Source organism: Scyliorhinus torazame, chromosome 14 (genome assembly GCF_047496885.1).
Source record: "Scyliorhinus torazame isolate Kashiwa2021f chromosome 14, sScyTor2.1, whole genome shotgun sequence".
In the NCBI taxonomy this organism is placed as follows: Eukaryota; Metazoa; Chordata; class Chondrichthyes; order Carcharhiniformes; family Scyliorhinidae; genus Scyliorhinus; species Scyliorhinus torazame.
In genome coordinates, this window is record NC_092720.1 from 201,922,424 (window position 1) to 201,939,541 (window position 17,118).

Below are 17,118 nucleotides of genomic sequence, written 5' to 3' on the forward strand. Positions count from 1 at the left end.
CGACACTTTCTCTCTCCTACTCTTTCTCTCTCCGACTTTTTCTCTCTCCGACTCTTTCTCTCTCCGACTCTTTCTCTCTCCGACTCTTTCTCTCTCCGACTCTTTCTCTCTCCGACTTTTTCTCTCTCCGACTCTTTCTCCCTCCGACTATTTCTCCCTCCGACGCTTTTTCCCTCCGACTCTTTCTCCCTCCGACTCCTCTCTACGACTCTTTCACTCTCCGACTCTTTCACTCTCCGACTCTTTCAATCTCCGACTCTTTCACCGTCCGACTCTTTCACTGTCCGACTCTTGCGTTCTCCGTCTCTTTCTCTCTCCGACGCATTCTCCCTCCGACTCTTTCGCTCTCCGACTCTTCTCTCTCCGTCTTTTTCTCTCTCCGACTCTTTCATTCTGCATCTCTTTCGTCCTCCGTCTCTTTCTCTCCGACACTTTCTCTCTCCGACTCTTTCTCTCTCCGACTCTTTCGTTCTCTGTCTCTTTCGTTCTCCGTCGCTTTCTCTCTCGACTTTTTCTGTCTTCGACTTTCTCTCTCCATCTCTTTCTCGCTCTCTGTCCCTTCCTATCTCTATTTCCGTCTCTTTCTCTCTCCGGCTCTTTCTCTCTCCGAGTCTTTCGTTCTCCGTCTCTTTCTCTCTCCGACTCTTTCTCTCTCGGACGCTTTCTCTCTCCGACTCTTTCTCTCTCGCCTTTTTCTCTCTCCGACTCTTTCTCTCTCCGACTCTTTCTCTCTCCGACTCTTTCGTTCTGCATCTCTTTCTCCGACTCTTTCTCTCTCCGACTCTTTCTCTCTCCGACTCTTTCTCTCTCCGACTCTTTCTCCATCCGACTCCTCTCTCCGACTACTTCTGCTCCGACTTTTTCACTCTCCGACTCCTTCTCTCTCCGACTCTTTCTCTCTCCGACTCTTTCTCTCTCCGACTCTTTCTCTCTCCGACTCTTTCTCTCTCCGACTCTTTCTCTCTCCGACTCTTTATCTCAACGACTCTTTATCTCAACGACTCTTTCTCTCAACGACTCTTTCTCTCTCAACGACTCTTTCTCTCTCAACGAGTCTTTCTCTCTCCGACTCTTTCTCTCTCCTACTCTTTCTCTCTCCGACTCTTTCTCTCTCCGACTCTTTCTCTCTCCAACTCTTTCTCTCTCCGACTCTTTCTCTCTCCGACTCTTTCGTTCTCTGTCTCTTTCTATCTCCAACTCTTTTTCTCTCTGACTCTTCTCTCTCCGCCTTTTTCTCTCGCCGACTCTTTCGTTCTGCGTCTCTTTCGTCCTCAGTCTCTTTCTCTCTCCGACTCTTTCTCTCTCCGACTCTTTCTCTCTCCGACTCTCTCTCTCTCCGACTCTTTCTCTCTCCGACTCTCTCTCTCTCCGACTCTTTCGTTCTCCGACTCTTTCGTTCTCCGACTCTTTCATTCTGCATCTCTTTCGTCCTCCGTCTCTTTCTCTCCGACACTTTGTCTCTTCGGCACTTTCTCTGTCTCTGACGTTTTGTCGCTCTCCGACTCTTTCTCCGTCCGAAACTTTCTCCGTCCTACTCTTTCTCTCTCCGACTCTTTCTCTCCGCCTTTTTCTCCCTCCGACTCTTTCTCTCTCCGACTCTTTCATTCTGCATCTCTTTCGTTCTCCGTCTCTTTCTCTCCGACACTTTGTCTCTCCGACTCTTTCTCTCCCGTCTCTTTCTATCTCCAACTCTTTCTCTCTCCGCCTTTTTCTCCCTCCGACTCTTTCTCTCTCCGACTCTTTCTCCGTCCGAAACTTTCTCCGTCCTACTCTTTCTCTCTCCGACTCTTTCTCTCCCGTCTCTTTCTATCTCCAACTCTTTCTCTCTCCGCCTTTTTCTCTCTCCGACTCTTTCTCTCTCCGACTCTTTCGTTCTCTGTCTCTTTCGTTCTCCGTCGCTTTCTCTCTCGACCTTTTTCTCTCTCCGACTTTCTCTCTCCATGTCTCTTTCTCGCTCTCCGCCTCTTTCTCGCTCTCTGTCCCGTCCTATCTCTATCTCCGTCTCTTTCTCTCCGGCTCTTTCTCTCTCCGACTCTTTCGTTCTGCGTCTCTTTCGTCCTCAGTCTCTTTCTCTCCGACACTTTCTCTCTCCTACTCTTTCTCTCTCCGTCTTTTTCTCTCTCCGACTCTTTCTCGACTTTTTCTCTCTCCGACTCTTACTCTCTCGACTTTTTCTCTCACCGACTCTTTCTCTCTCCGACTCTTTCTCTCTCCGATTCTTCTCTCTCCGACTCTTTCTCTCTCCGACTCTTTCTCTCTCCGACTCTTTCTCTCTCCGACTCTTTCTCTCTCCGACTCTTTCTCTCTCCGACTCTTTCTCTCTCCGACTCTTTCTCTCTCCGACTCTTTCGTTCTCTGTCTTTTTCTATCTCCGACTCTTTATCTCTCCGACTCTTTCTCTCTCCGACTTTTTCTCTCTCCGACTTTTTCTCTCTCCGACTTTTTCTCTCTCCGACTTTTTCTCTCTCCGACTCTTTCTCTCTCCGACTCTTTCTCTCTCCGGCTCTTTCTCTCTCCGACTCTTTCTCTCTCCGGCTCTTTCTCTCTCCGACTCTTTCTCTCTCCGACTCTTTCTCTCTCCGACTCTTTCTCTCTCCGGCTCTTTCTCTCTCCGTCTCTTTCTCTCTCCGACTCTTTCATTCTCCATCTCATTCGTTCTCCATCTCTTTCTCTCTCGACTTTATCTCTCTCCGACTCTTTCCCTCTCCGACTCTTCTCTCTCCGCCTTTTTCTCTCTCCGACTCTTTTGTTCTGCGTCTCTTTCGTCCTCAGTCTCTTTCTCTCCGACACTTTCTCTCTCCGTCTTTTTCTCTCTCCGACACTTTCTCTCTCCGACTCTTTCTCTCTCCGACTTTTTCTCTCTCCGACTCTTTCTCTCTCCGACTCTTTCTCTCTCCGACTCTTTCTCTCTCCGACTCTTTCTCTCTCCGACTCTTTCGTTCTCTGTCTCTTTCGTCCTCAGTCTCTTTCTCTCCGACACTTTCTCTCTCCTACTCTTTCTCTCTCCGACTTTTTCTCTCTCCGACTCTTTCTCTCTCCGACTCTTTCTCTCTCCGACTCTTTCTCTCTCCGACTTTTTCTCTCTCCGACTCTTTCTCCCTCCGACTATTTCTCCCTCCGACGCTTTTTCCCTCCGACTCTTTCTCCCTCCGACTCCTCTCTACGACTCTTTCACTCTCCGACTCTTTCACTCTCCGACTCTTTCAATCTCCGACTCTTTCACTGTCCGACTCTTGCGTTCTCCGTCTCTTTCTCTCTCCGACGCATTCTCCCTCCGACTCTTTCTCTCTCCGACTCTTTCATTCTGCATCTCTTTCGTCCTCCGTCTCTTTCTCTCCGACACTTTCTCTCTCCGACTCTTTCTCTCTCCGACTCTTTCTCTCTCCGACTCTTACTCTCTCCGACTCTTTCGTTCTCTGTCTCTTTCGTTCTCCGTCGCTTTCTCTCTCGACTTTTTCTGTCTTCGACTTTCTCTCTCCATCTCTTTCTCGCTCTCTGTCCCTTCCTATCTCTATTTCCGTCTCTTTCTCTCTCCGGCTCTTTCTCTCTCCGAGTCTTTCGTTCTCGGTCTCTTTCTCTCTCCGACTCTTTCTCTCTCGGACGCTTTCTCTCTCCGACTCTTTCTCTCTCGCCTTTTTCTCTCTCCGACTCTTTCTCTCTCCGACTCTTTCTCTCTCCGACTCTTTCGTTCTGCATCTCTTTCTCCGACTCTTTCTCTCTCCGACTCTTTCTCTCTCCGACTCTTTCTCTCTCCGACTCTTTCTCTCTCCGACTCTTTCGTTCTCTGTCTTTTTCTATCTCCGACTCTTTCTCTCTCCGACTTTTTCTCTCTCCGACTTTTTCTCTCTCCGACTTTTTCTCTCTCCGTCTCTTTCTCTCTCCGACTCTTTCTCTCTCCGACTCTTTCTCTCTCCGGCTCTTTCTCTCTCCGACTCTTTCTCTCTCCGACTCTTTCTCTCTCGACTTTTTCTCTCTCCGACTTTTTCTCTCTCCGACTTTTTCTCTCTCCGACTTTTTCTCTCTCCGACTCTTTCTCTCTCCGACTCTTTCTCTCTCCGACTCTTTCTCTCTCCGGCTCTTTCTCTCTCCGACTCTTTCGTTCTCCGTCTCTTTCTCTCTCCGATTCTTTCATTCTCCATCTCATTCGTTCTCCATCTCTTTCTCTCTCGACTTTATCTCTCTCCGACTCTTTCCCTCTCCGACTCTTCTCTCTCCGCCTTTTTCTCTCTCCGACTCTTTCGTTCTGCATCTCTTTCGTCATCAGTCTCTTTCTCTCCGACACTTTCTCTCTCCGACTCTTTCTCTCTCCGACTTTTTCTCTCTCCGACTCTTTCTCTCTCCGACTCTTTCTCTCTCCGACTCTTTCTCTCTCCGACTCTTTCTCTCTCCGACTCTTTCTCTCTCCGACTCTTTCGTTCTCTGTCTCTTTCGTCCTCAGTCTCTTTCTCTCCGACACTTTCTCTCTCCTACTCTTTCTCTCTCCGACTCTTTCTCTCTCCGACTCTTTCTCTCTCCGACTCTTTCGTTCTCCGTCTCTTTCTCTCTCCGACTTTTTCTCTCTCCGACTCTTTCTCTCTCCGACTCTTTCTCTCTCCGGCTCTTTTTCCCTCCGACTCTTTCTCTCTCCGACTCTTTCTCTCTCCGACTCTTTCTCTCTCCGGCTCTTTCTCTCTCCGTCTCTTTCTCTCTCCGACTCTTTCATTCTCCATCTCATTCGTTCTCCATCTCTTTCTCTCTCGACTTTATCTCTCTCCGACTCTTTCCCTCTCCGACTCTTCTCTCTCCGCCTTTTTCTCTCTCCGACTCTTTCGTTCTGCGTCTCTTTCGTCCTCAGTCTCTTTCTCTCCGACACTTTCTCTCTCCGTCTTTTTCTCTCTCCGACACTTTCTCTCTCCGACTCTTTCTCTCTCCGACTTTTTCTCTCTCCGACTCTTTCTCTCTCCGACTCTTTCTCTCTCCGACTCTTTCTCTCTCCGACTCTTTCTCTCTCCGACTCTTTCGTTCTCTGTCTCTTTCGTCCTCAGTCTCTTTCTCTCCGACACTTTCTCTCTCCTACTCTTTCTCTCTCCGACTTTTTCTCTCTCCGACTCTTTCTCTCTCCGACTCTTTCTCTCTCCGACTCTTTCTCTCTCCGACTCTTTCTCTCTCCGACTCTTTCTCTCTCCGACTTTTTCTCTCTCCGACTCTTTCTCCCTCCGACTATTTCTCCCTCCGACGCTTTTTCCCTCCGACTCTTTCTCCCTCCGACTCCTCTCTACGACTCTTTCACTCTCCGACTCTTTCACTCTCCGACTCTTTCAATCTCCGACTCTTTCACTGTCCGACTCTTTCACTGTCCGACTCTTGCGTTCTCCGTCTCTTTCTCTCTCCGACGCATTCTCCCTCCGACTCTTTCTCTCTCCGACTCTTCTCTCTCCGTCTTTTTCTCTCTCCGACTCTTTCATTCTGCATCTCTTTCGTCCTCCGTCTCTTTCTCTCCGACACTTTCTCTCTCCGACTCTTTCTCTCTCCGACTCTTTCTCTCTCCGACTCTTACTCTCTCCGACTCTTTCGTTCTCAGTCTCTTTCGTTCTCCGTCGCTTTCTCTCTCGACTTTTTCTGTCTTCGACTTTCTCTCTCCATCTCTTTCTCGCTCTCTGTCCCTTCCTATCTCTATTTCCGTCTCTTTCTCTCTCCGGCTCTTTCTCTCTCCGAGTCTTTCGTTCTCCGTCTCTTTCTCTCTCCGACTCTTTCTCTCTCGGACGCTTTCTCTCTCCGACTCTTTCTCTCTCGCCTTTTTCTCTCTCCGACTCTTTCTCTCTCCGACTCTTTCTCTCTCCGACTCTTTCGTTCTGCATCTCTTTCTCCGACTCTTTCTCTCTCCGACTCTTTCTCTCTCCGACTCTTTCTCTCTCCGACTCTTTCTCTCTCCGACTCTTTCGTTCTCTGTCTTTTTCTATCTCCGACTCTTTCTCTCTCCGACTTTTTCTCTCTCCGACTTTTTCTCTCTCCGACTTTTTCTCTCTCCGTCTCTTTCTCTCTCCGACTCTTTCTCTCTCCGACTCTTTCTCTCTCCGGCTCTTTCTCTCTCCGACTCTTTCTCTCTCCGACTCTTTCTCTCTCGACTTTTTGTCTCTCCGACTTTTTCTCTCTCCGACTTTTTCTCTCTCCGACTTTTTCTCTCTCCGACTCTTTCTCTCTCCGACTCTTTCTCTCTCCGACTCTTTCTCTCTCCGGCTCTTTCTCTCTCCGACTCTTTCGTTCTCCGTCTCTTTCTCTCTCCGACTCTTTCATTCTCCATCTCATTCGTTCTCCATCTCTTTCTCTCTCGACTTTATCTCTCTCCGACTCTTTCCCTCTCCGACTCTTCTCTCTCCGCCTTTTTCTCTCTCCGACTCTTTCGTTCTGCATCTCTTTCGTCATCAGTCTCTTTCTCTCCGACACTTTCTCTCTCCGACTCTTTCTCTCTCCGACTTTTTCTCTCTCCGACTCTTTCTCTCTCCGACTCTTTCTCTCTCCGACTCTTTCTCTCTCCGACTCTTTCTCTCTCCGACTCTTTCGTTCTCTGTCTCTTTCGTCCTCAGTCTCTTTCTCTCCGACACTTTCTCTCTCCTACTCTTTCTCTCTCCGACTTTTTCTCTCTCCGACTCTTTCTCTCTCCGACTCTTTCTCTCTCCGACTCTTTCTCTCTCCGACTCTTTCTCTCTCCGACTTTTTCTCTCTCCGACTCTTTCTCCCTCCGACTATTTCTCCCTCCGACGCTTTTTCCCTCCGACTCTTTCTCCCTCCGACTCCTCTCTACGACTCTTTCACTCTCCGACTCTTGCACTCTCCGACTCTTTCAATCTCCGACTCTTTCACTGTCCGACTCTTTCACTGTCCGACTCTTGCGTTCTCCGTCTCTTTCTCTCTCCGACGCATTCTCCCTCCGACTCTTTCTCTCTCCGACTCTTCTCTCTCCGTCATTTTCTCTCTCCGACTCTTTCATTCTGCATCTCTTTCGTCCTCCGTCTCTTTCTCTCCGACACTTTCTCTCTCCGACTCTTTCTCTCTCCGACTCTTTCGTTCTCTGTCTCTTTCGTTCTCCGTCGCTTTCTCTCTCGACTTTTTCTGTCTTCGACTTTCTCTCTCCATCTCTTTCTCGCTCTCTGTCCCTTCCTATCTCTATTTCCGTCTCTTTCTCTCTCCGGCTCTTTCTCTCTCCGAGTCTTTCGTTCTCCGTCTCTTTCTCTCTCCGACTCTTTCTCTCTCGGACGCTTTCTCTCTCCGACTCTTTCTCTCTCGCCTTTTTCTCTCTCCGACTCTTTCTCTCTCCGACTCTTTCTCTCTCCGACTCTTTCGTTCTGCATCTCTTTCTCCGACTCTTTCTCTCTCCGACTCTTTCTCTCTCCGACTCTTTCTCTCTCCGACTCTTTCTCCATCCGACTCCTCTCTCCGACTACTTCTGCTCCGACTTTTTCACTCTCCGACTCCTTCTCTCTCCGACTCTTTCTCTCTCCGACTCTTTTTTTTCTCCGACTCTTTTTCTCTCTCCGACTCTTTTTCTCTCTCCGACTCTTTCTCTCTCCGACTCTTTCTCTCTCCGACTCTTTCTCTCTCCGACTCTTTCTCTCTCCGACTCTTTCTCTCTCCGACTCTTTCTCTCTCCGACTCTTTCTCTCTCCGACTCTTTCTCTCTCCGACTCTTTCGTTCTCTGTCTCTTTCGTCCTCAGTCTCTTTCTCTCCGACACTTTCTCTCTCCGACTTTTTCTCTCTCCGACTTTTTCTCTCGCCGACTCTTTCTCTCTCCGACTCTTTCTCTCTCCGACTCTTTCTCTCTCCGACTCTTTCTCTCTCCGACTCTTTCTCTCTCCGACTATTTCTCCCTCCGACGCTTTTTCCCTCCGACTCTTTCTCCCTCCGACTCCTCTCTACGACTCTTTCACTCTCCGACTCTTTCACTCTCCGACTCTTTCACTCTCCGACTCTTTCAATCTCCGACTCTTTCACTGTCCGACTCTTGCGTTCTCCGTCTCTTTCTCTCTCCGACGCTTTCTCCCTCCGACTCTTTCTCTCTACGACTCTTTCTCTCTCCGACTCTTTCTCTCTCCGACTCTTTCTCTCTCCGACTCTTTCTCTCTCCGACTCTTTCTCCCTCCGACTCCTTCTCTCTCCGCCTTTTTCTCTCTCCATCTCTTTCGTTCTCCGTCACTTTCTCTCTCGACTGTTTCTCTCTCCGACTTTCTCTCTCTATGTCTCTTTCTCGCTCCATGTCTCTTTCTCGCTCTCTGTCCCTTCCAATCTCTATCTCCGTCTCTTTCCCTCTCCAACTCTTTCTCTCTCCGACTCTTTCATTCTCCGACTCCTTCTTGCTCCGGCTCTTTCACGCTCCGACTCTTTCGTTCTGCGTCTCTTTCCTCCTCCGTCCCTTTCTCTCCGTCACTTTCTCTCCTACTCTTTCTCTCTCCGACTCTTTCTCTCTCCGAGTCTTTCGTTCTCCGTCTCTTTCTCTCTCCGACTCTTTCTCTCTCCGACTGTTTCTCTATCGCCTTTTTCTCTCTCCGACTCTTTCTCTCTCCGACTCTTTCACTCTCCGACTCTTTCTCTCTCCGACTCTTTCTCTCTCCGACTCTTTCTCTCTCCGACTCTTTCTCTCTCTGACTCTTTCGTTCTCCGTCTCTTTCTCGCTCTCTCTCCCTTCCTATCTCTATCTCTGTCTCTTTCTCTCTCCAACTCTTTCTCTCTCCGACTCTTTCTCGCTCCATATGTTTCTCTCTCCGACTCTTTCCCTCTCTGACTCTTTCCCTCTCCGACTCTTTCCCTCTCCGACTCTTTCCCTCTCCGACTCTTTCCCTTTCCGACTTTTTCCCTCTCCGACTCTTTCTCTCCGACTCTTTCTCTCTCCGACTCTTTCTCTCTCCGACTCTTTCTCTCTCCGACTCTTTCTCTCTCCGACTCTTTCCCTCTTCGACCCTTTCTCCGACTCTTTCGTTCTCCGTCTCTTTCGTTCTCTGTCTCTTTCTCTATGCGACTCTTTCTCGCTCCATATCTTTCTCTCTCCGACTCTTTCTCTCTCCGACTCTTTCTCTCTCCGACTCTTTCTCTCTCCGACTCTTTCTCTCCCCGAGTCTCTCTCCGACCATTCCTCTCTCCGAATCTTTCGTTCTCCATCTCTTTCGTTCAACGTCTCTTTCCCTCTCGACTTTTTCTCTCTCCGATTTTCTCTCTCTATGTCTCTTTCGCGTTCTCCATCTCTTTCTCGCTCTCTGTCCCTTTCTACCTCTTTCCCCGACTCTTTCAATCTCCGACTCTTTCGTTCTCCGACTCTTTCTCTCTCCGACTCTTTCTCTCTCCGACTCTTTCTCTCTCCGACTCTTTCTCTCTCCGACACGTTCTCTCTCCGACTCTTTCGTTCTCCGTCTCTTTCTCTCTACGACTCTTTCTCTCCCCGACTCTTACGTTCTGCGTCTCTTTCCTCCTCCGTCTCTTTCTCTCTGACACTTTCTCTCCGACTCTTTTGTTCTCGGTCTCTTTCCCTCTCCGACTCTTTCTCTCTCCGACTCTTTCTCTCTCTGACTCTTTCTCTCTCCGACGCTTTCTCTCTCCAACTCTTTCGTTCTCCGTCTCTTTCTCTCTCCGACACTATCTCTCTCCGACTCTTTCTCTCTCCGAATCTTTCGTTCTGCGTCTCTTTCTCTCTCCGACTCCTTCTCTCTCCGACTCTTTCTCTCTCCGACTCTTTCTCTCTCCGACTCTTTCTCTTTCCGACTCTTTCTCTCTCCGACTCTTTCTCTCTCCAACTCTTTCGTTCTCCGTCTCTTTCTCTCTCGGACTCTTTCACTCTCCGACTCTTTCTCTCTCCGACTCTTTCTCTCTCCGACTCTTTCTCTCTCCGACTCTTTCTCTCTCCGATTCTTTCTCTCTCCGACTCTTTCTCTCTCCGACTCTTTTGTTTTCCGTCTCTTTCGTTCTCCGACTCTTTCGTTCTCGGTTGCTTTCTCTCTCTCTGTCTGTTTCTCGCTCTCCGTCTCTTTCTCTCTCTCTGTCACTTCCTATCTCTATCTCCGTCTCTTTCTCTCTCCGACTCTTTCTCTCTCCGATCTTTCTCTCTCTGACTCTTTCGTTCTGCGTCTCTTTCGTTTTCCGTCACTTTTTCTCTCTCCGACTATCTCTCTCTATGTCTCTTTCTTGCTCTCCGTCTCTTTCTCGCTCTCTGTTCCTTCCTATCTCTATCTCCGCCTCTTTCTCGCGGCGACTCTTTCTCTCTGCGACTCTTTCTCTCTGCGACTCTTTCTCTCTGCGACTCTTTCTCTCTGCGACTCTTTCTCTCTGCAACTCTTTCTCTCTGCAACTCTTTCTCTCTGCGACTCTTTCTCTCTGCGACTATTTCTCTCTCCGACTCTTTCGTTCTGCGTCTCTTTCTCTCTCCGACTCTTTCTCTCTCCGACTCTTTCTCTCTCCGACTCTTTTCTCTCCGCATTTTTCTCTCTCCGACTCTTTCGTTCTGCGCCTCTTTCCTCCTCCGTCTCTTTCTCTCCAACACTTTCTCTCCTACTCTTTCTCTCTCCGACTCTTTCTCTCTCCGACTCTTTCTCTCTCGACTCTTTCTCTCTCCGTCTCTTTCTCTCTCCGACTCCTCTCTCCGACTCTTTCTCTCTCCGACTCTTTCTCTCTCCGACTCTTTCTCTCTCCGACTCTTTCTCTCTCCGACTCTTTCGTTCAGCGTCTCTTTCTCTCCCGACTCTTTCTCTCAACGACTCTTTCTCTCTCCGACTCTTTCTCTCTCGACTCTTTCTCTCTCGACTCTTTCTCTCTCCGTCTCTTTCTCTCTCCGACTCCTCTCTCCGACTCTTTCTCTCTCCGACTCTTTCTCTCTCCGACTCTTTCTCTCTCCGACTCTTTCTCTCTCCGACTCTTTCGTTCAGCGTCTCTTTCTCCGACTCTTTCTCTCCCGACTCTTTCTCTCAACGACTCTTTCTCTCTCCGACTCTTTCTCTCTCCGACTCTTTCTCTCTCCGACTCTTTCTCTCTCCGACTCGTTCTCTCTCCGACTCTTTCGTTCTCCGTCTCTTTCTCTCTCCGACTCTTTCGTTCTCCATCTCTTTCGTTCTCCATCTCTTTCTCTCTCGACTTTATCTCTCTCGACTCTTTCCCTCTCCGACTCTTTCTCTGTCCGACTCTTTCTCTGTCCGACTCTTTCTCTCTCCGACTCTTTCTCTCTCCGACTCTTTCTCTCTCCGACTCTTTCTCTCTCCGACTCTTTCTCTCTCCGACTCTTTCGTTCTCCGTCTCTTTCTCTCTCCGACTCTTTCTCTCTCCGACTCTTTCTCTCTCCGACTCTTTCTCTCTCCGACGCTTTCTCTCTCCAACTCTTTCGTTCTCCGTCTCTTTCTCTCTCCGACACTATCTCTCTCCGACTCTTTCTCTCTCCGAATCTTTCGTTCTGCGTCTCTTTCTCTCTCCGACTCCTTCTCTCTCCGACTCTTTCTCTCTCCGACTCTTTCTCTCTCCGACTCTTTCTCTTTCCGACTCTTTCTCTCTCCGACTCTTTCTCTCTCCAACTCTTTCGTTCTCCGTCTCTTTCTCTCTCCGACTCTTTCACTCTCCGACTCTTTCTCTCTCCGACTCTTTCTCTCTCCGACTCTTTCTCTCTCCGACTCTTTCTCTCTCCGACTCTTTCTCTCTCCGATTCTTTCTCTCTCCGACTCTTTCTCTCTCCGACTCTTTTGTTTTCCGTCTCTTTCGTTCTCCGACTCTTTCGTTCTCGGTTGCTTTCTCTCTCTCTGTCTGTTTCTCGCTCTCCGTCTCTTTCTCTCTCTCTGTCACTTCCTATCTCTATCTCCGTCTCTTTCTCTCTCCGACTCTTTCTCTCTCCGATCTTTCTCTCTCTGACTCTTTCGTTCTGCGTCTCTTTCGTTTTCCGTCACTTTTTCTCTCTCCGACTATCTCTCTCTATGTCTCTTTCTTGCTCTCCGTCTCTTTCTCGCTCTCTGTTCCTTCCTATCTCTATCTCCGCCTCTTTCTCGCGGCGACTCTTTCTCTCTGCGACTCTTTCTCTCTGCGACTCTTTCTCTCTGCGACTCTTTCTCTCTGCAACTCTTTCTCTCTGCAACTCTTTCTCTCTGCGACTCTTTCTCTCTGCGACTATTTCTCTCTCCGACTCTTTCGTTCTGCGTCTCTTTCTCTCTCCGACTCTTTCTCTCTCCGACTCTTTCTCTCTCCGACTCTTCTCTCTCCGCATTTTTCTCTCTCCGACTCTTTCGTTCTGCGCCTCTTTCCTCCTCCGTCTCTTTCTCTCCAACACTTTCTCTCCTACTCTTTCTCTCTCCGACTCTTTCTCTCTCCGACTCTTTCTCTCTCGACTCTTTCTCTCTCCGTCTCTTTCTCTCTCCGACTCCTCTCTCCGACTCTTTCTCTCTCCGACTCTTTCTCTCTCCGACTCTTTCTCTCTCCGACTCTTTCTCTCTCCGACTCTTTCGTTCAGCGTCTCTTTCTCCGACTCTTTCTCTCCCGACTCTTTCTCTCAACGACTCTTTCTCTCTCCGACTCTTTCTCTCTCCGACTCTTTCTCTCTCCGACTCTTTCTCTCTCCGACTCGTTCTCTCTCCGACTCTTTCGTTCTCCGTCTCTTTCTCTCTCCGACTCTTTCGTTCTCCATCTCTTTCGTTCTCCATCTCTTTCTCTCTCGACTTTATCTCTCTCGACTCTTTCCCTCTCCGACTCTTTCTCTGTCCGACTCTTTCTCTGTCCGACTCTTTCTCTCTCCGACTCTTTCTCTCTCCGACTCTTTCTCTCTCCGACTCTTTCTCTCTCCGACTCTTTCTCTCTCCGACTCTTTCGTTCTCCGTCTCTTTCTCTCTCCGACTCTTTCTCTCTCCGACTCTTTCTCTCTCCGACTCTTTCTCTCTCCGTCTCTTTCTCTCTCCGACTCTTTCGTTCTGCGTCTCTTTCCTCCTCCGTCTCTTTCTCTCTGACACTTTCTCTCCGACTCTTTCGTTCTCGGTCTCTTTCTCTCTGCGACTCTTTCTCTCTCCGCTTCTTTCTCTCTCCGACTCTTTCTCTCTCCGACTCTTTCTCTCTCCGACAGTTTCTCTCTCCGACACTTTCTCTCTCCGACTCTTTCTCTCTCCGACTCTTTCGTTCTCGGTCTCTTTCTCTCTCCGACTCTTTCTCTCTCCGCTTCTTTCTCTCTCCGACTCTTTCTCTCTCCGAATCTTTCGTTCTGTGTCTCTTTCTCTCTCCGACTCCTCTCTCCGACTCTTTCTCTCTCCGACTCTTTCTCTCTCCGACTCTTTCTCTCTCCGACTCTTTCTCTCTCCGACTCTTTCTCTCTCCGACTCTTTCTCTCTCCGAATCTTTCTCTCTCCGAATCTTTCTCTCTCCGACTCTTTTGTTTTCCGTCTCTTTCATTCTCCGACTCTTTCGTTCTCGGTTGCTTTCTCTCTCTCTGTCTGTTTCTCGCTCTCCGTCTCTTTCTCTCTCTCTGTCACTTCCTATCTCTATCTCCGTCTCTTTCTCTCTCCAACTCTTTCTCTCTCCGACTCTTTCTCTCTCCGACTCTTTCTCTCTCCGACTCTTTCTCTCTCCGATCTTTCTCTCTCCGACTCTTTCGTTCTGCGCCTCTTTCGTTTTCCGTCACTTTTTCTCTCTGCGACTATCTCTCTCTATGTCTCTTTCTCGCTCTCCGTCGCTTTCTCGCTCTCTGTCACTTCCTATCTCTATCTCCGCCTCTTTCTCTCTGCAACTCTTTCTCTCTGCGACTCTTTCTCTCTGCGACTCTTTCTCTCTGCGACTCTCTCTCTGCGACTCTTTCTCTCTGCGACTATTTCTCTCTCCGACTCTTTCGTTCTGCGTCTCTTTCTCTCTCCGACTCTTTCTCTCTCCGACTCTTTCTCTCTCCGTCTCTTTCTCTCTCCGACTCTTTCTCCCTCCGACTCTTTCTCTCTCCGACTCTTTCTCTCTCCGACTTTTTCTCTCTCCGACACGTTCTCTCTCCGACTCTTTCGTTCTCCGTCTCTTTCTCTCTACGACTCCTTCTCTCCCCGACTCTTACATTCTGCGTCTCTTTCCTCCTCCGTCTCTTTCTCTCTGACACTTTCTCTCCGACTCTTTTGTTCTCGGTCTCTTTCCCTCTCCGACTCTTTCTCTCTCCGACTCTTTCTCTCTCCGACTCTTTCTCTCTCTGACTCTTTCTCTCTCCGACGCTTTCTCTCTCCGACTCTTTCGTTCTCCGTCTCTTTCTCTCTCCGACACTATCTCTCTCCGACTCTTTCTCCCTCCGAATCTTTCGTTCTGCGTCTCTTTCTCTCTCCGACTCCTTTTCTCTCCGACTCTTTCTCTCTCCGACTCTTTCGTTCTCCGTCTCTTTCTCTCTCCGACTCTTTCACTCTCCGACTCTTTCTCTCTCCGACTCTTTCTCTCTCCGACTCTTTCTCTCTCCGACTCTTTTGTTTTCCGTCTCTTTCGTTCTCCGACTCTTTAATTCTCCGTTGCTTTCTCTCTCTCTGTCTGTTTCTCGCTCTCCGTCTCTTTCTCTCTCTCTGTCACTTCCTATCTCTATCTCCGTCTCTTTCTCTCTCCGACGCTTTCTCTCTCCGACTCTTTCTCTCTCCGACTCTTTCTCTATGTCTCTTTCTTGCTCTCCGTCTCTTTCTCGCTCTCTGTCCCTTCCTATCTCTATCACCGTCTCTTTCTCTCTCCGACTCTATCTATCCGACTCTTTCTCTCTGCGACTCTTTCTCTCTGCGACACTTTCTCTCTGCGGCTCTTTCTCTCTGCGACTCTTTCTCTCTGCGACTCTTTCTCTCTGCGACTCTTTCTCTCTGCGAATCTTTCTCTCTGCGACTCTTTCTCTCTGCGACTCTTTCTCTCTGCGACTCTTTCTCTCTGCGACTCTTTCTCTCTGCGTCTCTTTCTCTCTGCGACTATTTCTCTCTCCGACTCTTTCGTTCTGCGTCTCTTTCTATCTCCAACTCTTTCTCTCTCCGTCTCTTTCTCTCTCCGACACTTCTCTCTCCGCATTTTTCGCTCTCCGTCTCTTGCTCGCTTTCTGTCCCTTCCTATCTCTATCTCCGTCTCTTTCTCACTCCGACTTTTTCTCACTCCGACCCTTTCTCTCGCCGACTCTTTCTCTCGCCGACTCTTTCTCTCGCCGACTCTTTCTCTCTCCGACTCTTTCTCTCTCCGACTCTTTCTCTCTCCGACTCTTTCTCTCTTCGACTCTTTCATTCTGCGTCTCTTTCGTTTTCCGTCACTTTTTCTCTCTCCGACTTTCTCTATGTCTCTTTCTCGCTCTCTGTCTCTTTCTCGCTCTCTGTCCCTTCCTATCTCTATCTCCGTCTCTTTCTCTCTCCGACTTTCTCTCTTCGAAACTTTCTCTCTGCGACACTTTCTCTCTGCGGCTCTTTCTCTCTGCGACTCTTTCTCTCTGCGACTCTTTCACTCTGCGACTCTTTCTCTCTGCGACTCTTTCTCTCTGCGACTCTTTCTCTCTCTGTCTCTTTCTCTCTCGCGACTCTTTCTCTCTCGCGACTTTTTCTCTCTCCGACTCTTTCTCTCTCCGACTCTTTCTCTCTCCGACTCTTTCTCTCTCCGACTCTTTCTCTCTCCGACTCTTTCTCTCTCCGACTCTTTCTCTCTCCGACTCTTTCTCTCTCCGACTCTTTCTCTCTCCGACTCTTTCTCTCTCCGACTCTTTCTCTCTCCGACTCTTTCTCTCTCCGACTCTTTCTCTCTCCGACTCTTTCTCTCTCCGACTCTTTCTCTCTCCGACTCTTTCTCTCTCCGACTCTTTTGTTTTCCGTCTCTTTCGTTCTCCGACTCTTTCGTTCTCGGTTGCTTTCTCTCTCTCTGCCTGTTTCTCGCTCTCCGTCTCTTTCTCTCTCTCTGTCACTTGCTATCTCTATCTCCGTCTCTTTCTCTCTCCGACTCTTTCTCTCTCCGACTCTTTCTCTCTCCGACTCTTTCTCTCTCCGATCTTTCTCTCTCCGACTCTTTCGTTCTGCGTCTCTTTCGTTTTCCGTCACTTTTTCTCTCTCCGACTATCTCTCTCTATGTCTCTTTCTCGCTCTCCATCTCTTTCTCGCTCTCTGTTCCTTCCTATCTCTATCTCCGCCTCTTTCTCTCTGCGACTCTTTCTCTCTGCGACTCTTTCTATCTGCGACTCTTTCTCTCTCCGACTCTTTCTTTCTGCGACTCTTTCTCTCTGCGACTCTTTCTCTCTGCGACACTTTCTCTCTGCGACACTTTCTCTCTGCGACACTTTCTCTCTGCGACTCTTTCTCTCTCCGACTCTTTCTCTCTCCGACTCTTTCGTTCTGCGTCTCTTTCTATCTCCAACTCTTTCTCTCTCCGTATCTTTCTCTCTCCGACTCTTTCGTTCTGCGCCTCTCCTCCTCCGTCTCTTTCTCTCCAACACTTTCTCTCCTACTCTTTCTCTCTCCGACTCTTTCTCTCTCTGACTCTTTCTCTCTCTGACTCTTTCTCTCTCCGACTCTTTCTCTCTCCGACTCTTTCTCTCTCCGACTCTTTCTCTCTCCGACTCTTTCTCTCTCCGACTCTTTCTCTCTCCGACTCTTTCTCTAGCCGACTCTTTCTCTAGCCGACTCTTTTGTTTTCCGTCTCTTTCGTTCTCCGTTGCTTTCTCGCTCTCTGTCTCTTTCTCGCTCTCCGTCTCTTTCTCACTCTCTGTCCCTTCCTATCTCTATCTCCGTCTCTTTCTCTCTGCGACTCTTTCTCTCTCCGACTCTTTCTCACTCCGACTCTTTCTCTCGCCGCCTCTTTCTCTCTCCGACTCTTTTTCTCTCCGACTCTTTCTCTCCCCGACTCTTTCTCTCTCCGACTCTTTCGTTCTGCGTCTCTTTCGTTTTCCGTCTCTTTCTCTCTTCGACTCTTTCGTTCTGCGTCTCTTTCTCTCTCCGATCTTTCTCTCTCCGACTCTTTCGTTCTGCGTCTCTTTCTTTTTCCGTCACTTTTTCTCTCTCCGACTTTCTCTCCCTATGTCTCTTTCTCGCTCTCCGTGTCTTTCTCGCTCTCTGTCCCTTCCTATCTCTATCTCCGTCTCTTTCTCTCTCCGACTCTTTCTCTCTACGACACTTTCTCTCTGCGACTCTTTCTCTCTCCGACTCTTTCGTTCTACGTCTCTTTCTCTGTCCGACTCT

General features: G+C 49.1%; 1 protein-coding gene across 1 annotated transcript in view; it reads right to left on the minus strand.

Moving 5' to 3' along the window:
- Positions 1-1,409: 1,409 nt before the first annotated feature.
- The window catches only part of LOC140389138 (uncharacterized), a gene marked incomplete at its 5' end in the record, with an annotated part of 61,345 nt that continues 45,636 nt past the window's right edge, over positions 1,410-17,118 (minus strand). The window contains one exon of the mRNA XM_072473295.1: positions 1,410-1,480. Within this exon, the coding sequence (XP_072329396.1) occupies positions 1,410-1,480 (71 nt within the window). The remainder of the gene's footprint in view (positions 1,481-17,118) is intronic.